This window comes from Gavia stellata, chromosome 1, assembly GCF_030936135.1.
Source record: "Gavia stellata isolate bGavSte3 chromosome 1, bGavSte3.hap2, whole genome shotgun sequence".
Taxonomy (NCBI): domain Eukaryota; kingdom Metazoa; phylum Chordata; class Aves; order Gaviiformes; family Gaviidae; genus Gavia; species Gavia stellata.
In genome coordinates this window covers 31,071,199-31,097,513 of record NC_082594.1, presented here as the reverse complement: position 1 = coordinate 31,097,513, position 26,315 = coordinate 31,071,199, and the positions used below count along the sequence as shown (strand labels likewise).

General features: G+C 38.8%; 1 protein-coding gene across 1 annotated transcript in view; it reads left to right on the top strand.

The window, feature by feature from the left end:
* The window catches only part of FNDC3A (fibronectin type III domain containing 3A), a 107,341-nt gene that overhangs the window by 34,439 nt on the left and 46,587 nt on the right, over window positions 1-26,315 (top strand). The window contains exons 3-6 of the mRNA XM_059824297.1: window positions 16,209-16,285; window positions 21,073-21,310; window positions 23,842-24,114; window positions 26,182-26,240. Coding sequence (XP_059680280.1) covers window positions 16,209-16,285; window positions 21,073-21,310; window positions 23,842-24,114; window positions 26,182-26,240 — 647 coding nt within the window. The remainder of the gene's footprint in view (window positions 1-16,208; window positions 16,286-21,072; window positions 21,311-23,841; window positions 24,115-26,181; window positions 26,241-26,315) is intronic.

Genomic DNA, 26,315 nt, shown 5'->3' with positions numbered 1-26,315 from the left:
GTTTTACTTTTTTCTCATGGATGAATCACCAGTGCATGTCTTGATAGATATGGCTGTGCATGTGTTATTAATAGTAAATTATTACAGTTGTCTTTTTTTGACTGTTAAACGACTGAGGTTTTGTCAGCTTGTATGACTTACATGATCATGACACTCTTCAACTTCATTAAAATCATGGTAATATAGCTTCCCTTCCCCTTCTTCCTCTGCAGACATGCAGCAATCTGTTTTACATCTAAAGGAGTTTATTATCCAAATGAGGGAAAGGAAGAAGAGGAGAAAGATAACAAGGTCATTACAAACATATAGCCTAGCTGTGCACAAATACAAACAGCTACTGTGTAACGTGAGTTAAAGACCAATTACAAGCATGCAAGTTCAGCCACTTAAAGCCATTAAGAAACAGTGTAATTACACAGGGTTTCAAACAAAGTTGGAAGGGCCAAATTCACTGGTAGTAAATACAGATATCCACAGTGCTGTTGTTTTCTTTCTGCCAAAGAAAAGCTCTTTCTCATACTGCAAAGAGCTCTCCAGAAAATGCAGTTGTCTAGAGCAGGTGCCCTAGGACACCATCCAAAGAGCCTCAAATTTTTTTCAAGTGAATGTACAGCACCCAAAAACTTGTAGATGGCTCTCAAGTTAATGGTATTAGAGCTGCTAGAGAAGCTGACTACACAGAATCACAGAACGATAGGGGTTGGAAGGGACCTCTGGAGATCGTCTAGTCCAAACCCCCGCCAGAGCAGGTTCACCTAGAGCGCATTGTACAGGAATGTGTCCAGAGAAGTTTTGAATATCTCCAGAGAAGGAAACTCCACAACCCCTCTGGGCAGCTTGTTCCAGTGCTCTACCACCCTCAAAGTAAAGAAGTTCCGCCTCATGTTTAGATGGAGCTTCCTATGACCAAGTTTGTGCCCGTTACCTCTTGGCCTGTCACCTTCCTTCCCTTTTGATTAATCAGCTATTTTGTGAACATATGTTTTATCTCCTGTGCCTGTTCTCAGTTTGTCTTTCCAGTAGCCCATTGTCCAGCAGTTTCACTTATCCTTTCCCTTCGGTGCTCTACATATGGGCCATCTTCATAAATACCGTGTATATTGTGTTTCCCTTGGATGATCTTGACAGCTGTATTCATAGGTAGAATGGATGTGCCTTCCAAGGCAACCAAAGGGAGAACTGCAATACAAACTATGAATGCCAAACCAATAGTCTGTATTATTGCTTCATTAATAATTCTTAAAAGGAGTTAATATGGAATTGTAGCTTCAATAAGATGTGGGTAAGTTACTGTGAGTAGGATAGTGAGTATTCCTCATGATGACCTCTTTGTAACGAAGTATTGCAACAACCTTAAAAAAATCTTATGAAATACGGACAGGTCACTTAAAGTAGAAGGACTGTGCTGAACAGGTCCACAGGGATAAGACCACAACAGGACCATGGGCTGAAACAAAGTCCTAAAGTAGGGAAAGCCCTACTTGTAAAACACGGCTTTAGCAAGCCAGTTCCAAAAACAAACCAAAACACCAAACCAAATAACTAAAGCAGGTGAAAACAATCAAATTCTCAGGACAAGGGCAGGGAAGGAACTGTTAGGTCCAGGAGCTGTAACTAAATGATACCGCAGCCTTCTCTTCTAAGAATCAAAATGAAAGTTGAAGATGACAGAAGGAGAAAGACACGTCTACCGAGAGTTGTCAGCCTTTCTCTTTTTCTCTGTTTTTCCCGCAAGTTGTGTTTAAGATAGTATCTTGAAAGACATCATTTAAGTGAAGTGCTACTGTGCTACACCCTCAGCTGCTTTAGTCTTGAAGAGGTTGGGCTCTGAAAGGCACCACTTTCTTGACAGAGTTAGCTCTTACGGTTTATGCAGCCAAGAGTCATCTCAGTAAAACTCTCAAGTAGCAGGTAGATTTAGAAAATTATATGAAATATACTTACATTTGCATTTATTCTTTTTGTTACGCTTTCCATATATTTTGTTTCTCATTTTGTGATCAGGCACAGAATTGTTCAATTTAAAAATAAAAAAGTAAGTTTAATCTTACCTAGCTTTTAAATTCAGTTAAGTCTGAAATCTCATCTGACTTGTTACTCTCATTTTTCAAAAGATAGTACATACAAATAAAGCTGTCTTGCAGGCAGATCTTTGGAGTGCCTAAAGCCCAAGACGGGTTTGAGAATTTGAGAAGCTAAACTATTTTTTTTTCTTCTTAAAGAGAATTTTTTTTCTGACTTGGATAGTAAGGTGTCAAAAGCAGAGTGACTACTGCTGATTTAGTGTGACGCTATTGGCAGTGCAGTTTTGGGGAGCATCTGGTGACTAAGCAATGCATCAATGAGTGAAAATACTTAGGAAGTTACAAGGGCAGACTGAGCAACTGGAACCAGTTAAAGTTCTTCCAGCATGAATGAGTTTTAAAAAGCAACTGCTAAGAGAGCTGAAAAATAAAACTGAGTATGAGCAAATGCTGAACAGAGATGCAGAAGACTGGCTAGCGTGTGCCTAATTTCCACTCATTTCCCCCACTTCTACTTCAAATGAATGCAAGACCACTGGCAAGCATGAGGTTTTGAGATTGATTGTTGACTGTTTGATCACTTTTTACTGTGGACTTCTGGCCCATGTGTGTTAGAACAGTGCTTTTCTACACAGGTTGTAAAACTGACATGATGTGTATGTAGCCTTTTCAGTAAAATATTTTTAAAAGGTGTGTTTCTATGCTTACTACACCCTTCTAATTCTTACGCAAAGAATGATTGCATAAAAAGGAGGAAAATGTACCTTGGAAATACCCTATCTTTTCTCTTAATTGCAGCTATGTACACTCTCAGGTTTCCTTGCATTCCTTTCCAGCAAAGATATGACACATACTAGACTAGGAATTTTATTCGTATGCCCACACAGTTTATCTCTAGGTTGTTTCCTCAGTTCATCCTCTGACAGGTCTTTAAAATACCCTCCAGAGCACTGATTTGCCCATAATAGCCTTCCAACTGTGCATTATGTTCATAGAATTTCAGTGTGGTGGTGGTTTGGGTTTTTGGTTTGGTTTTCTTTTTTTTCAGTTACCAAGCCTCGTCCTCTCGTCTGAAAAACAGATCCATTATTTCTGATGGGAAAGAATCTAGTCTCATCTTGGTGACAGTAGTTAAATAGAAGGGTGTTGGGTTTGGGGTTCTTTTTGGAAGCACATAAATGTCTGTTGCTGGATCATCTTGTTGTATGGTGGCGTTGTGCTGCTGGGTCTGGACAAGTAGTACATTTGCAAGTAAACATTTCTGTGCAGCTTCAGAAAGCTGGACGGAGGTCTGAAGTGCCTGGGAACATGCCACATAGAAAAAGAGGCTGAACATCAGGTAAGGTTGTATCTATATGGGATATACCATTGGGGGATATGAATGCCAGTGGGAAGTAAATAGGACTAGAGAATGCAGCTGTAAAGAATTGCAGGTACGCAGTGGAGTCTTGACGCCAGATTACCTGCATGTTGCCTGTCTCCGTGCTGCAAAATTCAAAGCATAGTACAGAATGTTTTTTGATCTCTATCTCTAAAGAGCTTCAGCAGAGTCAATGTAACCTTACTCATTTTTTTTTAAAAGGTTTTAAATTGTGGATGAAATAGGAAAGGATTGAATGCTAAAGCATGATACATAGCTGGCCTAGAATGTAAATATATCCCTTCTTAATCACTCAGTAACCAATGCACCTCAGGTGTCTTTCAGCTATCAAGGTATTCTAGAAATACTTGGCACTTCAGTGAAGCTGATCATCCAAACAACTCAATGGCATAGGAAATCTGTATTCCAGAAGTTGTAAAAGATCAACAAGAACATGCATTAACTGTCTAAAGGAGCATTGTTTGAATGGTACCCCTGAACTGGGTGAAGGGCAGTTATATGCAATGCAAGGTCATGCATAAGATTAATAAATTATAAATGGGAATCTCCTCACTTGAAATTTGATAAAGAGGAGGAGGAAGCAGGCAAACTATTTGACTCACATTACACTGACTCACATTACTTATCTTGTATCTGTAAAGGCTACTGTGATCATAAAATGCATCAGGGCAGTTGTTGCTAGTACAGCTTTGGATGTTTAGTAGCATTTTACAGGATTCTGCTGAGACCTCAACTGTAATTTCATAATTCATGTTTACAAAAGATGAAAAGAAGCTGATTCCAGGTGTTGTAGAAAAAAGCTATTAGGATATTCAGGAGAATGAGTAGCCTGTTTTTTAAAAGGAGAGTAGAAGAGCTTGGTTTGTTTGGATAAAAATGAGTTTTGTTAGGAATAGGTAAGTAAGCACCAGGAATTTAAAAAAGAAAAAAGTTAATAGTTAATGCCAGAGCTGGTTTAAAGTCCAGTTGGATGTAAAATGGCTGTGAGTAACTTTTATCTAATTATAAGAAACCTCCTGGCTGCATGGGAGAGTGGTGCTCTAGAACAGCACTCCAGTGGGAAATGTATGGGTAAAAGAACTGACTGTTTTAAGATTGGTCTTGATGCTTTTACGTAGAATCCATTTATGATGGATCTTGATGTATGATAACAGGGGAGAGGAATGAAGCTGCAATTGCAGGTGAATAGATTTGATTCATGAGGTCTTTTTCAGTCCTTGAGCCCTAACAGTCCAGCAATAGAAAATTTAGATCTCCTGCATCCAGACAGTAGTGAAACAATAAAAAGGTTTCTGCACAAAGGACACGTTTACTTTCCAGCTATTAAGCAATTTTCTTGTCTCAGCTCCTTACTAGAGGGATATATTGATCCATATGTAATGTATGGTAAGGAGCTCCACCGTATGCATGTGTCTTTCTCCCTTTCTTCTGGTTTGGAATGACAACTTTTATGTCTTAGCGAAGTTAGTTGTTTCATCCCTGGCCTCTTGTTGTAAGTAGATTCCTTACATAGTCCTTTATGGCTCTGAGTTCATTTTGGCTGCCAAAGCAGTGGCTATGTTACTGTCTAAAACGTATTTGGTTACAGAGCAAATTGAATTTGAAGAGAACACTGCAATGGCATAGGCTTATTTCTGTGTCTGGTCCCTGCATGCTGCTTGACCAGATACTTTCTTTCTGATAATAAGAAGCTTTCAATAGTGTTAATAAATATGTATCAACAACAATCTTTGTCATAGATGCTCTTAATGTTTGAGCTTACATACTTTCCCTGTGTGGTAACTTGAGATTTGGAGAAAATAATTCCTTGTTGAAGGGATCTGTAAAGAGTACATTGTGAAGAATCAAGGAGCCTTTGTCAAATAAAACGCCAAAAAGAACAAATTTTAAATTTCAAATGCTAAAACAAGTTTAAAAGATTGAGATAAAATTTTAAAAAGCCTTTATTAGTTAGCCTGTAATGATTTTTTTAAACATTTTTTTTTTTTTTAGCTAACCCAGACCCTGAAAAATACTTTTGAATCACTTTCAACAGTGAAGTGTGAGGTTTGCAGTGGGAAATGGTTGAAGCTGTTTAGTGATCTGCACGATGGTAGAAACATTTCACTACAGAAGAGGCTGCAGATGTTGGTAGTAAGGATGGTGCCTTTCTATGTTGCTAAGTCTGACTGAGAACATCAGTTCTTTTTTATGTGTACCCTGATTTTGGGTTAATTAATTTGGGACCAAATTTCTGCAAAGCTTTGTGAACATGAAAATTCTTGTGTGTTGGCTGTGAGTCATTAGCAGAATCAGAAGTCTTGATAAATACTTAAACATTTAGATTATGTCAGGTGCAATGTTATTAAGAATTTTCAAGGTCAGTATTTTTTCAGTCAAACTTTTATTTCCACTGTCTTCAGAGCATCCCCTATTGTAGATGGCATTCATAGGCTTGTCTTGTTACTGTTGAAAAGACAGAGAAAAGTATGTCTCTGTGATGGACTGTCATTCCAAGGGGTCACTTTCGGGGTGTTTGGATTCCACCTTAGTTCTAACTTCAGAAGCTTTTAGCTGCAGAAATCTCAGCTGCAGCCCAGGTCACCCATTGAATCATGACCTAATCCTAGCAAGCGCATTGAATCCATTGCTGCTTCAGTTTTGACCGTGTCATTCTGTACTTGTCTGTAATTGTATAAAACATGATGTTGCAAGGGGACAGCAGAAGCTAGACATCAAAGACATGCTAGACTAGAGACAATATAGAGATGGTATATAAATGTTGCCTTTCTTTCTCCAAAAAGAAAGATAGGCTATTTGTTTACTCGGGCTGTATTAAGTTTTTCCCAAATGCAAACAGTATCAGCAGCAGGAAATCGGTTAAAACACTCGCCCAGAATCAAAGAGATCTGAGGTTTTTAGCTCTACGAAGTACCACAGGATCTGAACCTTTAGCTCCCGATTCCAGCAGAGTCCCCTAGCCATGAGGCTAGGTATTCTGAGTTTAGGCTTTTCTCCGTGTCATCTTCTGGAGATGGGCATCTTCACCTCAAAAAAACATAAGATTCTAGAGGAAAACTATACAAGAAAGCAACCTGCCTTTCTTTATTGATGCAATGGGAATTCCTGTATGATTTAGGTGAAGTCCTGGGTTCTGGTTCCCGTTTTAAAGGCTAGCTCTGTATTTTCCATTCAGAAGCTGTTGGATTAAAGGAGTTAAGCATATCTAGCATTGACAGGCGCTTAGTGTGTTGCATTCCAGTTTCTAGTGGCCCATCTTCAGCAGAGGTGAACCAGGTTATTCCATAGTCTGGTGTTCATAGCGTACTCCTAAACAGGAGCAAGCTGTGGGGTTAATCTGCTTGAGCATAGCACAGAATTTAGCCTACCTATTAACTGAACAGGAAGACCTTCTTTTCCTGACAGTAGGAATCTACTCTCAGAAAACTTGATGTTCTCTACTGAAACTGGACAGAAGAGTAACTAGAGCAGGCCTGAACCAGATATCTACTTGAGGACACACTGTCTGTGCTTAATGATTTGTGTCATTTGGTATGAGGTGGCTCCCTGATAAATGTGCAGAAGCACAGAGTTGTCCTCCGGAGGCAGCCAGTGAATCACCCTGCTGAAGACAAGTGTTTGCTTTAGATGCTGCAAAGTGTAAGGTGTGTAACATCAGATGTTTTCAATTTGGTCTTATATGTCATTTTTGTCGTGTGTAATTTGCTTGGGGCTTGTTCCCTACAGTTCGTGTCATCACGGAAGGATTTCACATTACCAAATGTCACCTTCTGAATTGTCAGCTTCAGGGACTGTTTTCTTCACTCGTGATTTGAAACAAAACTGTGTAATAAAGTGTTAGTTCAAAATTTATTTCATAGTTTAGAAACCTACATCTGAACATTTGTTTGCAGAACTGCAACGTTGGTAGAATCTTTGTTGGTGGACTCAAGTGACCGCCTCTAATGTAGGCATAAACATAATTGTATGTGGTGAGTGTAGGACTGAACTCTCTTTCCAGTTCTTTGTATTGTTACAGAAGACCTTTTCATCTGACCAGAACAGCAAACTCACTTAACTAATGCAAGAATTACATCTAAGAGAGTAAAATTTCAGTGGGACAGAGCTGTTGGGTGTGAGGGTTTTTTAAATCAGCGGTTACCATTAACCTTTTACCTTTACTAAGAACAAGATTTAGCCCTGTTTTTGCACCCTAGACTGGAGCCAATGTCATTCTAGATTTACCTCGTTTTCCCTCTTTCTGCTAAATCATGTAGAATCCTGGATTATGGGATTCCTGGAAAGCTGAGACACCTCACATCCTGCTAACATAGTTTTATGTCTTCCAGGTAGGAATGACCACTCCCAAATTGGTCCCTTTAAAGAAAGATGTGTGTGGTATTTATTTTAGATACTAGAAAGACTTCAGCTGCTTATAATCATAATAATTTTTGTTCTGCCTTGTTCTTCTTTTAAATGGACCATCTGAATCTGCATTGTATTCATTTATATAATTAGCTTGAAGCCTAAAAAACTCAGAGGTTTTCAAATGAAAGTGCATGTTATTAGTAGATTCCAGGAACTCAGAGTAAGTACATCTTTAGAGGTGTCTGCCTTGTATAGAAATAAAAATTTGAGTTGGGCACTGAATTTTCTCTTGGTGGCCTTTTCTGGTATTAATTTCTTGCTCAAGTTTCTGACACTGTATGTGTTGTAATACTCAATCACAGTTTGCACAAACAGAATTTTATTATATCCACAGTCTTCTGTGTATTTTCATCCATAGTTTTAAAATACTCTACCCTAGAATTTGGTAAAATTGTTTCAGCATTTATATGTATGCTATTGATTTTCTTAATCAATACATCATATTCGTATAAGTAATATTCAATAAGTCATCTGTGTGTGTGAGGAGGGAATATTAAGAAATATTAAGAAATTTGCACAGAGGAAGGGGGGCTTCTCTGAACACCAGCTCTGAGACAGCAGAATGCGCTAGATAATTTTGCACTCTAGTTTCAAATCAACGTAGCCAGGTAAGTATGCAGAAAAAAGAACTCATTTGCGTAGTAAGTTGAATATAATGATGCCAAAAAGGCCTTTACGAGTAATTATACTATGTAATTTCATTTTTGGCACAACCAGGCAGGGAGGGGGGGGAGTTAATGCTTGTTTCTTCCAAGATCTCTCTTCTCTGAATCCACATGCTCTTTTGTGAAAGCCACTGTCTACATGCCAAGAACTGTCAACTGTTGAGACTCACTTGTGCTGTTCACCTCTTAATCAAAACCAGCTATCAGTAGTAGTGCTTAACTTTTTAACTTTCTGGTCTGCAGTGCTATATGGCCAAAAAAAAAAAAAAAAGCTGCTTAGAACAACACAAATTCTAGTGGTAACAACTGTTAGATTATTAAATTGTATTTTATCCTGAATGTTGTGAATCAAATGGAACATGATTAAGCAGTATGCACAAATATTAAATATTAGTCTGAAAAAGTTGTGAATCAGTACTGCTCAGCATAAGTGCTAAGAAATTAGGCTCTCCTTGAGGAAAAAGCTAAGCAAATATGCGATGCAGTTAGATGAGAATGAGTGCAGATTATTTTTTCCTGCTAAGAATAAAAACATTTTCATCAAAGCTCTGTGTTAAGAATGGTATATCACATTTGACTCGCTTTGAAATGCAATGATTTACAGTTCACCCGATATTTAAATTGGAAGACTACGAGGGAGAGAGAACATAATTTTTTGACATAACTCTTCCACATAGTTACTAAATAATTACCCTAAGGCTGAACCTAAAGTGACAAACCAAACAGAGCAATTTAACAATCTCGGCTGCACAATACAAAGTGTGTTGTATTTCTACATTGGCATCTTTGATTCATTGGTACTTTTTGTTAACAAAGTAGGATAGAATTGATCACTGTGCTGCACAATTACTTCAGAAAGAATGTATAAAATCTTTTTATTGTTGGAGTATCTCAAAAGACTAAAATCATGCTTCTGCAAGCTCCCAAGTGTAATTTCGTGTTGTGAAGTTTGCACTGTTCAAAGGCATGGGCTCGCAGTCTTTTTTAATTGCAAAATTGCGCAGTGGTCATTGTTTAGAAACAGGTGAAATGAAAGTACATTTAACATTTGAACATAGAAACCATTGTCACCTTTTTCCTTTGAACTTGTGTGAGGCCATTATAAAAGAAAACCGATAGCTCTATTAATGATAAAGTGCTATAGCAACCTGTCATCTCTGCACTTTGCCTATGAGAAGGGATTTCATGTCCTTTTTTTTTCTTAATATGTATGCATGGTTTCATGGGAAAGATCAGGATCTCATGAGGATGTGATCTTTAGAAATACTGTAGCTAGGCTTCATAGCTTTCTGCTTTTTTTATCCATTACTCCGAAGTCTCTGTGGATGAAACTGATGCTTCTTTCCCCTGCTTTTGAAAGGAACGATGTGAACACTTTACCTTCAGTTTTTCCTTGCATTTGCAAGCCTGCAGTCTACTGGTAGATTTTTTTTATTATTATTATTATTTATTTTTTAGCCACTTAATATATTTAAATCGATGTTGCTGCTTTGTCAGCTGCTGTTCCCCAGCCTTGATGGCAAAAGTAGACAGATGGATGGGGGGGAAGGGGTTGTTCTGTCAGGATTAATTTAGAGCATAAGGAATGTTTTAAATTGACAGCATTGCAAACTGAAGTCTTCTGATCGCCTGTGTCCTTGCAGTGTTCACAGTTCCTTCTTGTGCCGCTTCCCCAGCTCAGGCCTAGCAGTAAGTTCTGTGTTTGCTTTTCTTTTTTGTTACTACTCACTTTACATTTACTAGGTGCAATGTAACCAAAGCTGACGATTCTTTTTGACAATTTTTTAGTGACTGTTAACCTAAAGTAGTGATTTGGAAGTATTTTCCGGGCACAGCTTACAAATGTAGACCAATTGGTGTTGGTTATTGTTACTGCTTTTTTTGTAATTAATTGTAGCTGCTGGGAGCCCAGAATAAAACTTTGAAGTCGTAGCCATTATGTAAAAGGCAGAGTGGAGCAACTATTTGTGGCATCTGGGGCTGTTGATTTACTGCAGCCCATCAGTGTTAGAGGGGTGTGCTGCTACGTCAGCTGTGCGCTCTATTGTTTCAACTGCTGTGGCCTTTGTGTTTGATCCTGTCAGTGCTTGCGTCAGTGATGCATATCATCGCCTGTGTGATGTCAAAGTGTGGGTGTTCAGTTATAGAGCCATAGTTAACCTAATGTGCTGCAGTAAATCCTGAATGCGATTTCCTCCTGGGGATAACAGTGATTCATCGCCGTTCACATTAGACTAATGCTAAGTATAGCAGTGTTCATGAGCCGCAGTATCCACATAGATTAGTATCAAAGTCATTGCAGCTTTCTAAACGCGATGCCAGAAAGCGTTTGTTTGCAACCAGATCTGTTTGTGCACCTCCTTTCTTAGGTGTAAACTGATGAGCAGTTCAGGTAAAGGTAAATCCTGTGGAAGGACTGGGCTGAAGGAATACTTTGTAACTTAATCATGCTAATTAACGTAAAAGCTTTCAGCTACAGAACTTGGATCACGCCAGCCAACGACAATGGGCAGACTACAGTGAAGACCAGAGCAGCAGTCCTGCGGGACGGCCAGGGAAGCCCTCCTCGGTGGGGACGATGCCCCCGAAACGCCGCCGCGCCCGCCCCTTGACGCCCGGGGCCGCGTCGCCGCTTGTGCCGACTGGCTGCTGGCCTGGGTCCCAGCCGCGGCCCGGGCAGGGCGGAGCGCAGCGGCGCGGAGCGGGCCGCGGGGCGGGGCGGAGCGTAGCGGGCAGCCGCGCACCTGAGTGAGCCGCCCCGCCTGCCGCGGCGCGCCGGGGAGCAGCCGCCCGCCCGGCCCGGGCCCGGCCCGGCCGCTGCCCAACCCGGAATGAGCGGTAAGGTCTCCCGGCTGCCCGGCTCGGCACAAAAGCAGGGCGCGGCGCTGCCGGCAGCCCCTGCGGCAGTGGCGGATGGGGGAAAGCTGTGGCGGCTGAAAAAAAAAAAAAAAAAGACGTGGGGAATCCGAGCGCTGCTAGCCCCCTCTCTCGGTGATGCGCGGGCTCCGGAGGGGGGTGGCGGCTGGCCGGCCCGCCGGGCCTGGGGGGCCTGCGGTGGCCCCGAACCCGCCAAGGGAGCAGGAAGGCTCTGCGCTGGGAGGCCATGGCGAGCCCGCGTTTTGTAAGAGCAGGGCTGAGGGCGGTCACTGCCCCGGAAGAGTATTCGCTCGCGCAGGCGGTGAGCAAGTGCTGCTTCGGCGCTGGAAATGCACGGTGTGCGCCTTTGCCGGGCGCTTTTACGAGCGACTGAAAATGGAGCGGTGCTTCATGGTTAAAAGGAAATCGTGTATCGGTTAGGCAGGCGGTGGCGGTATCCTCAAATTGTCAGGAGTTACCCATCAGTTTGTCACGATCCTAGCGATTATGCAGCGCTGTTAATTTTCCTACACGCTTAGGGTAGCTGTCATGAGCATAATGAGGTTTTTACAGTCTACTCAAACAGACGTGCTGGAGAACTTCACCTGCTGTTGCGGGGGGTGGGGGGAAGGTATTCCTCCTGTTGTTGGCATTTTTCTAATGTATTTCCTGTTTCCGGACACAAATTCCAAGTTTTATGTGATCTTTGATAGGCACCTTGGTTTTTTGTTTGTTTGGGTTTTTTTAAACTTCGGACAAAATGCTTACATAGAGACTTTACAAGTTTTCATAGTAGTGAAATAGCAAATTTCATTACAATGATAAACTGAAAGTGTGGTGAAACATCTGCTGCTTGGGTTCAATTGAGTTAAATAAACCTTTACTGTGTTTGAGTCATTTTTCAAGAATAAAGTATAAAACACAGCTATGTGTTTGTTCTGTCTCCCACAATACTACTTTTCCACTTCTTACATAAGAGACCTTGTATACTGGAAAGTCTGTGGAAGATTCGAGACCTCCTCTTACAACGGTCAAGGCATCAACATTCATGATACAGTGATTTGGGTGAAGTCAGTTCCATTTATGTGCAATATAGAAAATCAGATGTTTGCTTAACATGAATTCCTGATGCTGTTGTTTGCTGGTACTTTATAATCAGTCTCACCTGATGGTAAAACACTGGCTTTGTCATACGCCAGTCTAATCAATACCTAGAAGCATGAAAATTCCTCTTGCAGTGCCTTTCCTGAAGTAGAGCCAAGATTTTCACATTTGTTGTTTTTAAAAGGAAAAAAAACAGTCTGCTTTTATATTGTATTAGCATTTTATCTTTAGATACAGGAAAGCTTTTTTTAATTTTTGCAGGTAGTAATGTGCTTTCTGTCAAGAAATTAATAATTTAACCGTAAAGACCATATGTTCATTAAAATATATAAAGTCTGCCAACTTTTTTTCCATGCTTTCCTCCTTCTTGAATGTTTCTTTGCAATCTAACTGCATTCCACAGCCACTTGGAAATCTAATCAGAAGTAAATTAAAGTTCACCCTTACATCCTGAATATTAAAAATATATTTTCATTAATTCTGGAACTTTAAAGTGCTAAAGATGGGATGCAAGTTTTCAAAGTACTAATTTGACTCTATTCTAACACTAATTTTTCAGGTTCATACATTGCCTTTATGTCTTTATTTTTGTGACAGCTAGATTATGGGTATACTGAAACTGGCTTTGTGGATCAACCTTTGTACTGGATTGGAGATAACTGCTTTTTTTGTTTGTTAGAGAGATTAAAGCACTAAATAAGCGAGCTTTAAAAAGATTGTTAAACTATATTCTTTAGACATTTAAAGCAAAACAAAACGAAAAAGCCAAACACAGAAATACCTACCAGTTCACAAAGAAACAGGCTGTTCATGTTAGAGTTCCTTCATTCCCCAAGAACATTGAATTCGCTGTAAAACGTTCAAGTAACTGTGGTCTTAATTCTCAATTTACCTTAAACTTGTATAGTTTAAAATTGAGAGTTTAATAAAAGTGTCAGTGTTTCATATTCATTATGGAAAAACTACAAGTAAGCAATACAAGATACAAGCTATGTAAAATCCACCTTCTTACATAAGAATTTAAACCATTATTTGGTTGGATAGCAACTTATAGTAAATATGCTTCCATTACTGTTGACCCCTTGAATTTATTGTAAGCTAATGCTCTAAAGCACTTTTCTGGCTTCTCTTGCACTGTTTTTCCCTTTACTTTCCTTTCTTTTTAGCACTTCATACTCAGGAGAAACTTTCACTGAAACTTTTGAGTTTCAGCTGAGCAAAAAGACCCAAAGAAGGTTCAGTTCTCAATTTGTAGGTTACTGTAGTCCTTATATTCTTTGCTGTTACACAGTTCAGTTAATCGTCCAGTTAAGACCTTGTTCTTAAAAAGTCTCTTCTCCCCCCCCCAACCCCCAGTTGTGGGTTAACACTTCATTGAGAATAAAGCTGTGATTCTTTTTAGGTAATAACATTTTAAAACTTCGGTATCTTGTTCTGAAGAAGTCCGTATAGTATGTGTAATCAAGTTGGATTACATGCTACTTTTTTAAAGAATGCTATTTGTTCCTTTTCCCCACTCTTGGCATTCAGACATAGTTATTTTTCTGTCAAGTTCGTATTTATCAGAATGAGGTATGCTGGTATTATATACCATACCTTAGATTTACTTAGTATTTTCCATTTGCAGAGCTTAACTGAGTTTATAAAACATTAATGTGGAACTATGAACACCCTTTCAGAAGCATTACTGAAACTTCCCTAAGAGTTGATTGGTGCTTTTGGTAGCTTCACTAGACTGAAATGGAAATTTGGAAAATGCAGCCTGGAGTGTCTGAATCCCAACCTTACGCACTTGCCGCAGAACCTGGTCAGATTATATTGTAATTAAACATCAGCGATTGTTGCCTTGTGTATTTTAAACACAAGAATGTAAGGACCTCGCTAGGCAGTCCTGTTCGAAGCCTGTGCTAGTTAGTGTGCTTGCTCTCATAGAGGCCAGTATCAAATACTTAAGGGGAGAGCATAAGGATAGGGCAGGCACATAGAAATAACTTTCTTGTTTCTAGCTTCCTGAACCAAAAATAATACTTGTATTTTTTTTTACAACTCTTAATGGATTACTTCTCTCAATTGGCTTAACAACTTCTGAACCTAATCTTTAGTTTCCTCAATGTTATTAAAAGCAATTTAGCTGTGCATTCCATGAGAAATTCCTTTATCTGTTTTAAACCTTTTACCTGATGATTTAATTTAATATCTCGGGCTCTTGCACATGAGAAACTGTAAATTATCCATCTTCCCATTTTTAGGCAGTTTGTGGGTGCTTTTTTTTTTTAATAGGTCTTTTACTATTTCTCTGCTGCCAGCCCTTTTATATTTTAACCATCTTCAAGTGGAAGAATCCTGGTCTCTCTAATCTTTCCTGAGAAACTGGTGGAAAGCCACTATCAACTTATCTTTTATTTGTCCTTTTCTAGTTCTGTATGTTCTTTTTGAAAGGTGGAGACAAGCACTGCACATTGTATCTCAATACCTTGAGTGTTGTGTGAATTTATAGCATAGCATACTAATGTTTTCTGCTTGTTCTTTTGCTGTTAGTAATGAGTTTTAATGTTCTCTTTCTTTCTGCAAATGCCACTGAACAACGCTCGGCTGGTATTTCCTTAGAAATGTATGTAGTAACTCCATAGTTGCTTATTTGCAGCTAACTTATGGCTTACCACTGCAAACAAATACTTCTGTTGGTTTTGTCCAGGTGTGTTGCTCTGTACTTATCAGCACTATTTCTTCTGCTTTTTTATCATCTGGTCATTGAGTACTGTGAGATCCTTTGCAGCTCTCTTGAGCGCATACCAAAGATTTGTCACCTTACTGTTCATTTCCTTTTCCAGAAATTTTGTTAATACGTTGAACAGATTGATCTTTGCGTGCCTCTGGAACTCCTTTGGTCACTCTAGGCACTTTGAAAGCTGGTCATTTACTTCTCTTGTTTCCTGTTCTCAAGCCGGTTAGTTATTCATGAGAAGCCCTTTTCCCTTTTTAACCAAAAGCAGCATTACTTCTGTAAGAGTCTTTGAGGAAGATTGTCAAAAGCTTTTTGAAAATCCAAGTATTTGACGGTGTCCCTGTGCTCTTTGAAGGTACCAAATTTTCCAGGCAGTACTTGATCTACAAATGCCACCTTAACACATCCCTGTTGTGTCATATTTATCTAAGTGTCTGCGAACTCTGTTCTTTCTGGTTTGCATGGTACAAGGATCATCATGGTATCACAACTTTTCCCATTAGTAGCAGTAGACTTACTGGTTTGTAATACGCTGGCTTTCCCCTGGGACCTTAAGTTAGTGTCCTGTTTGCCACCTCCCACTCTGCTGGTGCTAAGACCGCTTTAAGTGATAAGTCCATAGTAACAGAGCAGCAATTTTGTAAGTAATTTTCTTTACAACTTTTAACTGAATACTATCCGATTTCGGCAATTTGTTTCAAATATGGTTTTTTTGTTTCTATTTTAAAGTCTCTTCTACTGTCTTTTCGTCGTCGGACACTTCTTTTGACTTGTCACCTGTTAAGAAGTTTTGACATAAGCTCTTTTGTGAACTTACTGACAGAGAAAGGAGAAATATCTGCTGATGAATTTTTTTAAATTTAGTTTCTGGTTTCTTTCTAACTGTTTCTTAGGTTTCTGAGAGTGCCCTTTGGTATAATTGATTGCCTTTGTTTATCCGTGTTACATTGTATATATTTCACAGAGACTTTGCAGTTCAGTATGTTCTCTGAATTTTCTCAAATTATTAATTGCTGCTGTACTGAATATTTCTGTAACCCGTTTAGGTCCTGCTCAGGTTCCAATGATGTCCCCAAATGGTTCAGTGCCTACTATTTATGTGCCTCCTGGATATGCCCCACAGGTATGTCCCTTTATTTGATTCTTATTTTATTTCTTTTCATGCAAATTAGGGGAGTAGAACCAAAATAGCTAATTCAGTATAATGTGTCGCGTTTCAGAGTCACTGTGGTCAAGCAAGTAAATAAGGGAAGATGTCCTGTAGTATCTCTGTGATGGGAGGCTTCTCATGCTGTATATGTGCTTGTTTAGTTATATATTAACTACTTCCATGACAAGAGCAAGCACAGTTCCTTATTGAGTTCAGGATCCTAATGTACTCAGTGCCTTCTGAACATAAAATACATTCGTGACCCAGATAGTTCATTGCGTAGCACCTGTGCTGAATTCTGGGTTAGTGGATGTTTTCCTTTGGCACCAATATAATTTTATATATGTACATAGTTCACGTCTGGAAATTTCCCTGCAGATAAGGAATAAAACAGATCAGTTAAAAAAAGTGTAGCAAACAACATGAAAAAAATGTCAGCTGTCCATTGGGGATAAATTATTGTATAATACATGTTTCCAAAACTTATCTTAAAAAGGGGATTCTGATTTTCTGTGCAATTCCTAATTTACATGCCTGAAAATTAATTGTGAGCTGGATAACCTGGACATCCTTTGAAGCAGATTAAAAGGATGATTCCTCTTGGCTATTTTTGACACCTGTATTATAAGGTCATGTGTGGCCTTCTAGATGGTGTCTCTTTCTTTCTCTCAACTATAGAATGAGCCTAGGGGTTAGTAGGTCAGACCTGGAAGTTAGAGCCGATGAATACCACTCTCCATAATGTAAGTCTTTCTCATGATGTTCTGTTGTGACCAGTCTACCTCTGACTCAGCATGCACCTCATGGTGTACACACAGAAGAGACTACAACATGTAAAATGCAACCAAAAAACGCACAGTGTCCAGCAGACGTTACACAAACTATCTGAACTGCATAAAAAAAAATTGTCCTCTAGCAAAAGAAAAGGCTGTTAGGTTAGGCAGGCTAGTGCTCTGTGGTTTTACCTTTCATCTGTTGAAAGTTGGCTGATAAGTTGATTCGTGCATCCTTCATAGTTGAGTTCCCAAACAGGGAAGAAGAAGAAAAATAAATTAAAAATAATTATGAAAGTCCATTTATCTTTAGGTTATAGTAGAAAGTTTTGATTCCTATTTAGAATTCATTTTTAAAGAACTGAAACAATTTTTGAGATAAGTGAAATTTTCAATTTTACCGTATTTCTTGAGTACTTAATTTCAGTTGATAAAGTACTTAATGTTTAAAAAGTTGTGTAACCTGTGACAATCTGAATAATCTTTATGAAATTAATTTATCCTTCCTTTGAGGACAGCTTGCAGCAGACAGGCTGAAGGACTGGGCCTTCCTGGGGCACGCTCGTTAGCCTTTCACTGGAGCTTGTTAGTGCAAGCAAGTGTGCTAACACAGCTCTCTGACTTTTGACCTGAAGGTGCCTCACATCTATCCAGCTCAGAGTACAGGTGGAATGAGCACATGTCTGCTGTTTTCCTCTGAGGAGAAGTATCATAGTCCAGGAAAACCTGTCATTCATAAGGCTTCAGAAGTATTTACTGCTGACTAAACATACCAGCCGTTGTGATTTATGATGAAAGTTCCTGTTACAAGCCAGAAGATTTGACAGTAGTCTTGCAAACAGGAAAGTCTAGCACTATTGAGCTAAGACTTATCCCAGACTTAATGCAGTCCCAGCAAAATAACTTACATGGTTTCTTCAGGCGTAGTATATTTTTAAATGTCAGCAACTGCAGATGTTTTGAGAGAAATTGGAAACCAGCTAAATGTCTAAAGCCATCAGCCTGGGAGAACAACTTCAGCATAACCATCTTTTGTCTATCCATTTTCATTTAGTTCTGTTACGCCTCTGCTTGCTTCAATCCCTGTTTGGCAGTGATACATCATACTGTCCTCTGTTGGAAGTTGGGGATAACTGCAGAATAAAGCATATTTATTTTTCTTATATCACATAAATGAAAAAGTAATTCATAAGTTGATTTACTTCTTCCTTCCTCTCCTTTTGGAACTGTAGTTCTAAAACTGTGAAAGAAAGTACATCTTTATTCATCCTCTTCAAGCTGTTTGTATTCACTCTCTGTAGTGAGTTTTCCAGTGCTGTTTGGTTGGTTCACTCAACCAAGCAGGCCTATGCCAGAACTATGTGTTTTGCTAGCACAATTAGGGTAGTAGATAACTTGTCTATTTTTTAACTTCAGATGATATACTTGACAAGATGCACTTACTGCTTTTTGGATGGTTTTTATTTGTGTAGTTGCCTGGTAGAGGCCTATTGTTGAGTTGATGTTTGATTTAGAGGCACAGTTAGAGGGTTGTCAGACTCTTCGTTTTACACTATTAAACTTAAGGTCCCTGCTGTTATGAATTGGGTATCTATTTCTGAGTTACTTAGGCTATTAGCAGACCCAAGAAAACAATAAATTATAAACTAAGTAGCCTGGTTTTTTTACGGAAGCTGCTTCCTGCCTAATCTGAATCTGCGCATAAAATCATGATAAATTGCAATTTTTTTGTGTAAGCAAAAAGGACTTAAATAATTAAAACTACACTTCAGTGTTTAGAGAATTTCATTGGACAGCAGAAGTTCTAGTCCTATTTACTGCTGTTAATATATCCTGTCTTCAGATACACACAGCTATGGTTGCACAGATATGAAGAGTGTCTTCAGTGAAATTAGTCTTTCCCAATAAGGGACAATTTCTGTATACTGAAAATAGTCAGCCCATTTTTTTAAAATCACACAGTATGTATATATTTTAAAGCTGTGTTCACTTAAGTCATTTATATTAATTTCTAGCTATGTATTTATGTAGGTAAGGTGGGATCAGCTCCATTGTGTACATACTTTTGTGTCTTCTGAACGTTACTGCATATGCATAGAGATCTTCATTCTACCATTACACCAGAAGCATACGGCTGCGTCTACATAACTGTCTTTCTCACTACAGTAGTGAAGTTTTGAAACAATTTCCCAGAACAGCCTCACTCACCTTGCATTGATTCATCTAGCAGAATAATTTTGGGGTGTACAAATTAGATTGCTGTCAGAGAAACCAACAGCAGAAGCTCCATTTCAGATGTACCAGATGCACACCAACCCATGGAGACATGGTAAAAACAATGACTGATTCTCCAAGCAGCTTTCTGTCACAGACTTGGTGGAAGTGTTCACACCAGGGCATGGGACTAAATCTAGCCAAGCATAATACCCTTAAGCTTAAACAGTGGAGTTGAAAGCAGCTTGGCACCAAGTGCTTTGATCTATTGATCCGCTTCTGTTGCACAAGGTTACTCATTGGTGTATGTGTACATGTCCCCACCTCATTTCAAATGTCAGTGAAAACTTACGTCATAGGATTGCCTTGTCCCCTGCTTTTGAATGTAGTCGTGATATTCCAGATTCTTTTCTTCTCCATCTTTTCAGGATAAATGTTTCATCCAAAAACTTACATTGCAGTCCCTGCTGTTGCATTATTTTACAGCGTTTTACTAGGAAGTGGAGAACAATTTGTTCATTGGCATCCCGGACACTAAAGTTATTGACACCATGATACATACGAGTCGTATTATGCCAAGATCATTTCTAGATATTACCAACAGTCATGTATTTTTGTGAATTTACCAGTAGCGATACAAACATATAGAGAGGATCATGACGGCAGTCTTCCCTGTCTGTGATGTGCTTCAGGGAGAGACCCCTATTTCTGGTTCAGTTGATGACTGGCCCTTTTTTAGTGAAGAGCATTTTCTGCTTCAGTACTTGTACAATATGTGCCTTTGTGCCTGCTCTCCACCAGACCCCTACATGCTACAGGCCCCAGATGTGCTACATGTAGTGTGCACAGCACACCTCAGCTCCATGCATCTTACGTGACCATGCTTATTCTCATCATGGGATTGATATGCTGCTTTTGTTTCTTTGAACTCCTAGCAACCTTGCTAAGGGCTGCACTCTGGTCCCTCAGCAGAAGGCTGTCCTGTCACATCTCCCATTTGCTGTTTTTGCACAGCAAGCCTCTTTGCACACCTCTGGCAGAGGCTGCCACAAAGGCCCCCTTTTTCTGAGTAGCATGTGGCTTCCTTCAGGGTGCAAGGCATTTTAATGGGGAGGGGGGAGAAAAGAAAAAAAGTATTTTTTAGAAACTACCTTGAGTTGTGAAGGAGTCTTGAGAGGGCTGACTACCATCCTGCTAGGTCTTTTGCTTTAACAGCTTGATTGCACATGATGGCTGCTGCATGTCCACAGGTGCGGTATGGCAAGTGCCTCCTGGGTTAGTGTGGGTGGACTGAGTTGGGCATAGAGCAAAGACCAGACACTGTTGTGCCTTTTCTGTCACCATTCAGGCGGAATGAGGTCCGTCCACCCAGCAAATCACTTCTAGGGAGCAATCTAGTTGTTATACTGTAGAACAAATCCTAGGAGCAGTGTAGCATACAAGCAACGTGAATGAGGGTGAAAACAGGACCTTGGAGAGAAGCTAGGCTCATGCCATAAATATACCTGGTAGTTTATAAGAAGTTTTACAGTCAGATTTTTTTTTAACAGTATTTTTCCCCATCACAGTGCGAGATTAATGGTATTGTTGCAGTTAATACACTTAACATAGATAGCCCTTTAATTGTCCTATCTTTTTTTTTCTTACGCTGTCCTGTTTTCCTTTTCTCAAATTTAAGGGTTTTACTGTTCCTAGTTTTGTTTAAGTATCTGTAGAAACATACGTTTCAGACTGTCATTTCTCTTTTGGTGTATGGTCTCTCTCACTGTGCAGGTTATTGAGGATAACGGTGTTCGAAGGGTTGTGGTGGTTCCCCAGGCTCCAGAATTTCATCCTGGTGGTCATGCAGTGATACACAGGCCTCCACATCCCCCACTGCCTGGCTTCCTTCCTCTTCCAGCCATGATACCCCCTCCACCACGTCACATATACTCACCCGTGACCGGAGCTGGTGACATGGCAACGCAGTACATTCCACAGTATCACACCTCACAAGTATATGGTGACCTGGGTAAGTAGCTTATTGAATATTGCAAGTTCTATCAAAGGAAATAATGCTCTACTCATTTTCAGCATCTGTTATGCTGATGCATGGGCTTTATCAAGGAAGACTTACAGCTTCAATGGGAACTAGACACAAAAGTTTTACGAGGATACCAGTCTTGTTTTTACTGAAGCTTATTATTCCAGAAGAAGTTATTTTCATTAATTTGACTTGTCTATTCAGTGATCTGTTAAACATACAGAATATTTCTTATGTGTATCAGTTATAGATTTGCCCAGGAAAGCAATGCAGGAAGTGTTTGTAGTGATTCAGTTGATGCCTTCCCCTGAGATTAAACATTTAAATTCATACCTGAGAACTGTTCTGAGATCTCGTGTCTTGCAGGTATCCTGTTTGAAGCATGAAACAGGAGTTGTTAGTATTGATTACGAAAAAAGATTGCTGTTTTTCATAAAACTGTGTGCATTTAGTCCAACTTGAGTAATCAGGTGCCACCAACCTAAACTTAATACTGTAGTTGAAGTGATATCTGCCTTTAATACTGTTTAGTGGCAGAGTGTACGCGTCTACCAACTCAGGGGTTGGGTTCTTAGATTAATATTTACCTTTCGGGAAGACTTGCTTTTTTGAGATAAACTTCTGCTATAAAGCAGGTGCCAACCTTGAAAGACTTTCAGAGACCAGTGCCAGGTTGCTGTTTTTAGAGAAAGAGGCTTGAAGCTATGGAGGGGGAGACTAAACACAGCTTTGTCATGTTGCTGTAGATGCGTAGATTCTCAGTGTTCTGTGATACTACTAAAATCATGTCAAAATGTCCTCCATATAGTCACTGTGCTTAAATAGTCAGATAAAGCTGTCAGATGAGAATATACCGATGTCTTGATCTTGCTGGACTTCTTAGTGTTTCTGTATTCTTAAGCGGTACTTTATTCCTTCCTTGCACTACTTTTATAACAGTACATTATTTGATGCTCTTTGGGTGCTTATTTATAGTTTTATTGATTTCTTGGTTTCCTGTAGATGGCAATTGTTTGCTTTTAGTTTGCTAAATTAAGAAATTGGAGTATGACAATTAAATGCATAAAAGATAACGGATACTTCTTAACGGAATAATATTTTTTAAATTTCCGGTGCTAGGTTATATCCCTTTGTATATTAATTCAGTGATAATTGGCTAAACTGCTAATGTAAAAAAAAATTATATAGTGGGATTCTTTGGTTTTGCTTTGTTTTAAATATATATGTAAGATACCCTTGGATTTAGGGAATTAGAGGACTAGGGATGCTTTAATTTGTTACATATTTGCTACAGATTTCATATTTAATTCTGGACCACTGACTTTGGCTATGGCTTTCAGAAGTCAAAGCCCACAGTTAGGCTCCTATATGAGTAGTCTGAATTTAAGGGGGGAAAAAAACCCAGAAGTGCTTAGAGTGTTGTAGTTCTCTAACAAGAGCAACTAAATCAGCAGTGAAAATCAAATTTCTAAATAGTCACAGCTGATATAGTAGTCCTCTGTCAAATTCTCTGGGAATTAACCTGACCTAAAGAAACAGAAACTGAAAAGTTCTCTAGTTTGGGGATTTTTATCCTTCTTGTAAGGAAGTTTTTATTTGATCTTGTTTTCTATACTTCCAAGCACACAAGGAATGACAAATAATGAACTTCATTCTTCAGACTGAGTGATCCAACTTACCTGAAAATGGACAAAGACTATGCTGGTTTTGAAGGATACTTTTTTTTTGAAAGCTTTCATCATTTATCATAGATAGGGTTACACTGAAGAAAGAGTTGGTTCCATGTGGTACACTGTTTTAAAGTCTTGAGTCAGTAAGCTGTTTCTAAGCATAAAGGTGAAATGGATAAAAATGTTAGAATTGGACGGAAAAGTTCACCAATCTGCAGTTTAATTTTTTTCATTAGTCTGGTACTGACTTTTTTCCAAAGCCATGTTCTGACTTAGAGATGGGACTTTGGAGATACTGCAGCAATGCCTTGGGTTCCTGTTTACACGTATAGCATACTTACAAGACCTAGCCGTACTGTCTTCAGTCTTTTAGCGTCTTTCAGTTGTCCTATGCTTTTGTGGGGTTTTTCTTTGTTGATTTCTGCTGAAGCACCATTAAAGTAAAAGAGCTGTAGTTGCATTCCAAAAATTAAAACTTCTGTATTTTTTATTCAGCATTAGAGCAAACCCAAGCCTCCTCGCATGTAATAAAGTAGCATGTTTTTTCTGTGTTGACTTTATCCTGTACCTTACAGCTCAAGGAGGATTATAGAAACATTTTAAGAATAATTTTTAAGTAGAAAAAATATTTAAGAAGGAAAGATTACACATTCTCCCCTAACATGTTGTTAATGTCCAATTAGTGTCTATTAGTTTACCTGGTGGACGCTTCAGTTTTCCATTAGGAGTAAAGATGTAATTTTACACACAAGCGTGCACTTAATGCCTACAGCATTTTTTAATAGATTTTTAATTACATTCTGTTCTTAGTGATTATTTTTAATTTTTTTCTTCTTTACTTTCATTTAGATACTCTGCCTGCTCATGGAAGATCCAACTTCAGAGACGAAAGGTCTAGTAAAACATATGAAAGGTTACAAAAAAAATTAAAAGATCGACATGGAACTCAGAAGGATAAGTTAAACAGTCCTCCGTCGTCTCCTCAGAAATGTCCTTCTCCTACAAGTGAACATAATGGACTTACAAAAGGACAGGATGCAGCTGGTATAAGCACAGGTTCTACCAAAAGCAAGTCTTTGAGTAAAGGAAAAAGCAATTCTCAGACAGACACAGAAGTAGAAGGTAAGTGTTAACAAAAATTATGTGTGTGTATATATATAGACAATGCAAGTCCAGTGTCTGACTGAGCATAGCATTTGTAAATAGAACACCTCACTTTGACAATCCTGAAGGTGAGTAGTAGCCCATAACTACCCTCGCTTACATAGAATGGAGTTAAGGGCAGTCAACCCACTCCTCATGTTGGAACGATAGGCCTAAGAGAACAAAACTACTGACATGCAAGTCTCCATGTAGATTTGAACAAATCTTATTAGTCATACTTCATAATACTGTTTACAGAAAAATCTGTGCTTTGTCGGGAGTTATCGGTGCTTACATATTTAGGAATTGCTGAATATTGATGGCCTGCTTGATACTGCAGAAAACATGGAAAGAACCAGATGTCTGATACGGGAAACGTACATTCAACTTGTTAAAGAGGACTATTTTGTAAAAGAGATGCTGTTCTTACATGAAATTCACATGATGGCTGTCGCTACCAACTCGTTATTGAAAGGCCTTTGTAGAAAAAGACTGGTCCTCACACTAGTCCATGTGAGTTCCTGTTTTCTAAGACACTGCCATAGGGAGTGTGTTTATTATTAATACCTTTATTTCACTAGAAAGCGTATGATCTCATAAATGGACTGAATTCACTCAGTCTTGGTCATACAGTTGTCAAATCTGATGATGTGTCACTCTACAACTTTCAGGTCACTGGCATAGCACTTCAGATTCAGGACGCAACGTCAAAGACTTGTCATCAGCCAAGTACAATTTTGTCAGAACAGGGAATTGTAACTAATGATGCTGAGGAAAGCAAACCATGATTTTCTCAACTCATTGAAGTTTGCTTTGAGATGATGATTTTGTGCCAATGTGATTGCTGTAGACCAAAAGGAATGTGAAGAAAGTTATGTCTAAGACCAGGAAATCTCAGCCTAAAAGAGCTGTTTAAAAACATGTAGATGATACCCTGTGAAAGCTTAGTACCAAGGGACACCTTTGAGATACAACCTGAATTCAGGAGTTGGGAACTGTTGTTCCAAACTTGAATGAATACTTGTCACTGTAGTTTCAGAGTGGCGTTTGTCTTTGCTTCAGTTTACTTTCTGTTAGGTGGTATTTATCTGTGAGCTAACTTTACCAAGGCACAGTGATAAAATGCACTGTTGCTTACATATGTTATGAAAATTATGTTAACAATTCCTTAGAAGTATTTTATAGGAAAAATGGAAAAGTCCACTTTTCAAAATTATTTATTTCAAGAGACATTTTTGGGAATTATATACTGTGACTTAGACTTGTGCTAACAAACAGAAGTCAGAAATGCATTTAATTAGTTATAAACTTAGAAATACGAAGTTGTAAATAGATTTGACATGTTTTTAAAATAATTTTATCGTGCTTTGTTTTTCTTTTATTTTTCTTTTTAGTTTAAGGCAGGTTAAATGAATTAAAAATGCCTGGCCACACCTTCAAAACTGAGTAGCCTGATCACTTACACTATTGAGATAATAAAATTTTAATATTGTGTGAGAGAAAGCCATAAAACACCTTCTATAAACTTAGAGTCCTCTATAAAGCTTAGCTATACTTTCAGCGGAAAAAAACACCTTAGATTCTTTCCCTGAGAAGTAGCTGAAGGCTAAGCTAAGGTTTGCCCTTGCAATTGAGGGAGGCCAACAGTGTTACCAGTAGTCCTCCACATGATGTGCAATAACATATTTAAAGTACTGTAACTCGACTGCGTCTATATCCAAAGAGAAATCTATTGGAGATATCTCAGCCAAGAGCTTAAGTTCTCCAGAGCAGTAGTTTGTTTAAAGTTGTACATTAATAAAAGATAAGCAGGCGTTCTGTATTCCATTAAATCATAGAACAGATTTAGAAATAGTTTTATAGGAACAACTTAAGGGAACTTTTTTGGTTTTCTGTTGAACTAGATGAATGCAAGTTGGCAAGGTGTTCTATTTTCTACATACTTTAGTCTATGTGCGGTTGTTGAATTTGAAGAGCTATTTTGCTCTAAAGTCACTGAACAATATTCACAGGTATCTTTTGTTTGCTTTGGTTTTGTTTTTTAAGAAAAGGATGAAGAAACAAAAGCACTTGAAGCACTTCTTTCTAATATAGCCAAGCCAGTGGTAAGTAAATAAAGCTTTCCATAAAATCAGAATGTATCTGTTGCTAGTTTATACAGTTACACCTCCTTTTCTCTC